The sequence below is a fragment of the Austrofundulus limnaeus genome, unplaced genomic scaffold, assembly GCF_001266775.1.
Source record: "Austrofundulus limnaeus strain Quisiro unplaced genomic scaffold, Austrofundulus_limnaeus-1.0 Scaffold800, whole genome shotgun sequence".
In the NCBI taxonomy this organism is placed as follows: domain Eukaryota; kingdom Metazoa; phylum Chordata; class Actinopteri; order Cyprinodontiformes; family Rivulidae; genus Austrofundulus; species Austrofundulus limnaeus.
The window spans coordinates 179,639-182,989 of record NW_013953202.1 but is presented as its reverse complement, the minus strand read 5'-3'; the positions used below and the strand labels follow the sequence as shown (position 1 = coordinate 182,989).

Here is a 3,351-nt window from a genome sequence, read left to right as displayed (position 1 = left end):
AAACTAAACAGCCTACAGTGTTTTTACAGTCTTTATTTTACAGTTAAAATATATGTTTATTAAATAAAGTCTAATGTTAAAACTAATCGTGGATCCTTTAAACAGTAATTCAGTAAAGGACTCGGCTGCGTCTCATTTTCCTTTGGATTTMGACACCGTGCAGTATTGGACACAATAAGTTTGTTTTGATTTCAACGGTTTGGATCAGTATCTGGAAAAGTCTCTTCCTGTAGTTTCTGTGTACCTGGATAGATTACTTCATACTGATAATGTCACAAGTTTCAGCTTGCCTGACAGTCTGACAGTTTCAGTTCACACAGTCCTCTGGACTCTAGACTGAGACAGCAGCCAGTTTTAATCCATTAAAAAGTGGGAGGCACATTTACAAACTGGTGTAATTTGTACACTTTTCACCTGATTTTAATGTTAATGATTTTAATGTTAATTAAAAGTCTACAGTTAAAACACAAGTTTTTTTTTTATTTCAAGTCCCTCATGGTGCTAAAAACATGAGAACTGTGTCAATGTCCCAATATTTATGGACCTGGTTGTATGTCTGTATTAAAATGATTATTAATGATTGTGTTTTGATTTGCCGCATATTTGTAAATAATCAGTTTTTTTTGTAATGACAGACTGTTTTCTAACTGTATGCCTCCACACAGTCTTATTATGCACAAAAGGTAAAAATATTTTCCTTTTCAACAGGACCGACAAAAGTCCAGTCCAGCCCCAGAACCCATCCAGCAACAACAGGAGTCTACCGGGACCAGAATGCGGTCCAGGGGAGGCTCAGGGCCTGGAGGAGGAGATGGTGGAGGTGGTGGAGGGGGCACTGGGAGCAGCCCAGAGCAGAACGGGCAGCCCCCCACCCCTCGTCCTCCTCTAGTGCTGGAGAACGAGGAGGAYGAGGACGAGGAGATGACCCTTAAATATGGAGCTAAGCACGTCATCATGCTCTTTGTTCCTGTGACGCTCTGCATGGTGGTGGTTGTGGCCACCATCAAGTCTGTCAGTTTCTACACCCAGAAGGATGGACAGAGACTGTGAGTGTTTTTATCAAAACCTGTACTTACACAGAGGAACTTAATGTTGGGCCTCATGCAGCTCCTCTGAAGAGGCTACTTAGAACTTCGACCAAAAATGACACAAACCTGAGTAATGTTCAGATTTAAACATATGATACTGTCGGGTACAACAGCAGTTTTTCCATCCAGAGTTTTTCAAATCATACTTTAGAATATTTGCAGCACAATGACAGGTGGTCAAGCTGCACCTTCAGTCACCAACCCTTATTGAAGCATAACTCAAACTACACACACACATAAATCGTGTTTCCATCCAATTACATCCAATTTTAATTTGAATTTTGAGTGAATTTTAATAATTTCGCAAAAAGGAAAAAATTAAGAAATGCAAATCGGACGGAGTTTCCATCAACTGGCTTGAAGCGAATCAATTACGTCATAGGCATGTGCGTTGTAAACAGGAAGTAACCGTCACTAAACTCACAGGGTCCACACATCTCAGGATAATGGAGAGAAGTTATCAGGAACGTGTTGCTACTATCAGGAAAGTTGTAATTATTCTGTTATCAACTAGTTTTGGTGATGTTACTGCTGTCTGGAGACGTAGAGAAAGAAATGCAATTTTCTTCACGTTACGGGATTACTGAGAAGACACAAACAGCGGGAGGAGGGTTCTGCTGCCAGTCGCGGCTGCAGCCGACCCGAAACAGGTACCGGGAAACAGCTCATCAGCTACGTGAGGAAAATGTTCCCTACGTCACAACTTATCTCTCCTTTTGTGCATTAAGTGTTTTTCGAAAACCCCCAAAACCACCTCAAGCAAGCGTAAAAACTTTTTAGCGAATTGAGGATTTTTATTTTTTCGAATTTTGCTGTTTCCATCCGACGTTTTTTCACATTTTTAATGCGACACAAAAATCAAAAAGTCTTGATGGAAACACGTTGTAGAGAACAGTTTAAATTCAGACTCTTATTTTGAAGTGAAGATGGTTTCTTATTCTCCATCCTGTACCTAGAATGCATCGCTTGAGTGCTACAATAAACAGTTAAAAATTACCAATAAATCCTGCATGTTTTCTTACTGAAGCCCAACCATAAACATAAGAAAATGACCAAGAAGCAGCAGAACTAGCAATCCCCAACAWCTGTTTATTTAACACCATGAGCCAAAAGTCTGTTTCAAAAAATCACCTCCACATACTGCAGCATCATGTACAATGCTGTGAAAGTAAACTGTCGTGCCTCTAGTTGATAGTATTGCACAGGAGTGGCTCATGTTGTTACTGGAATTTACTCTGGTGAACTCTGAGACAAATTTGCACTTTTAGCTTCCACTAAGTTTTATTGGGCATTTGGGCTTTAGAACTTGTGGACTTAAATAATTTAGCTAGTGATTTAGAATTTGCACAACTAACTTTTCAGTTAGCGCTGCCCACCAATTGGTTATTAATTAATATAAAGCAAGGTTTTCAAAATTCAGGGAATTTTTTACAGGAGTGATCCCAGAATTTTAACGTATTGAAAATATAAAACAAAGTTGGGAAAATATATTTTAAATTAACCTTGACTAAAACAACCAGATTTCATAAAAGTATGTTTGAATACATCTATAATTCTATATACTYGATCACATGCACATTATAAACACTTTCCCCTACATGCAGCATGCATTCATCACCTGCAAAAATGATCTCTGGAACCCTAAACTAATTATTAGAGAATTTTAAATTTTAAGTCATAATTATTGTTGTTTTTAACATGCCACCACTAGATGACGGAAACAAATTTTTTAATTTTTAATATAAAATCTCAACATTTCTGTATTTTTCCATATAAAATAAAATGTTGGTGTTAGAACATCAGAAAGGAAATCCAAAGTAAGAGCTGAATCAATGATGGTATTTAGCTGCGTGCAGTTTTTGGAGTGTGTTTCAGATTGATTGAGCGGTTTCCAGTTTGGAATAAGCCTGTCGTGATAGTCAATAAATTAATTAATTGCACGATAAATTTTTTTGAGGTCAGTAAAAAAAAAAAGAGGACGATAAGTTTCATTTTCCTGCTTGTTGGTTTACTTCGTCTCTCTCCCTCTGTGCTCCACTGCACAGGAGCTCAGCTGACCCCTCCCCTCCTGTTTTCTTAGTGTGGGAGGAGTCAACTCTCACTTTAGCATGAGAGCTCGTAGCAATAACAAACTAAAGAAACRTTTCAAAGCAGAACGCGGCTGCTGCAGTGTCGGAGCACTAGAGCCTGAAATTCGCTGCGGGGAGACACAGAGAGAGGGGGGAGGAGGAGAAGGGGTGGGGGCTGAAACTCCCCCAGACCC

At 39.1% G+C, this 3,351-nt stretch overlaps 1 protein-coding gene across 4 annotated transcripts in view; it reads left to right on the top strand.

Moving 5' to 3' along the window:
- The window catches only part of psen1 (presenilin 1), a 23,193-nt gene that overhangs the window by 4,727 nt on the left and 15,115 nt on the right, over window positions 1–3,351 (top strand). For all 4 annotated transcript variants that reach the window (XM_014028709.1, XM_014028711.1, XM_014028708.1 and 1 more), the window contains exon 3: window positions 709–1,046. In XM_014028709.1, the coding sequence (XP_013884163.1) occupies window positions 709–1,046 (338 nt within the window). The remainder of the gene's footprint in view (window positions 1–708; window positions 1,047–3,351) is intronic.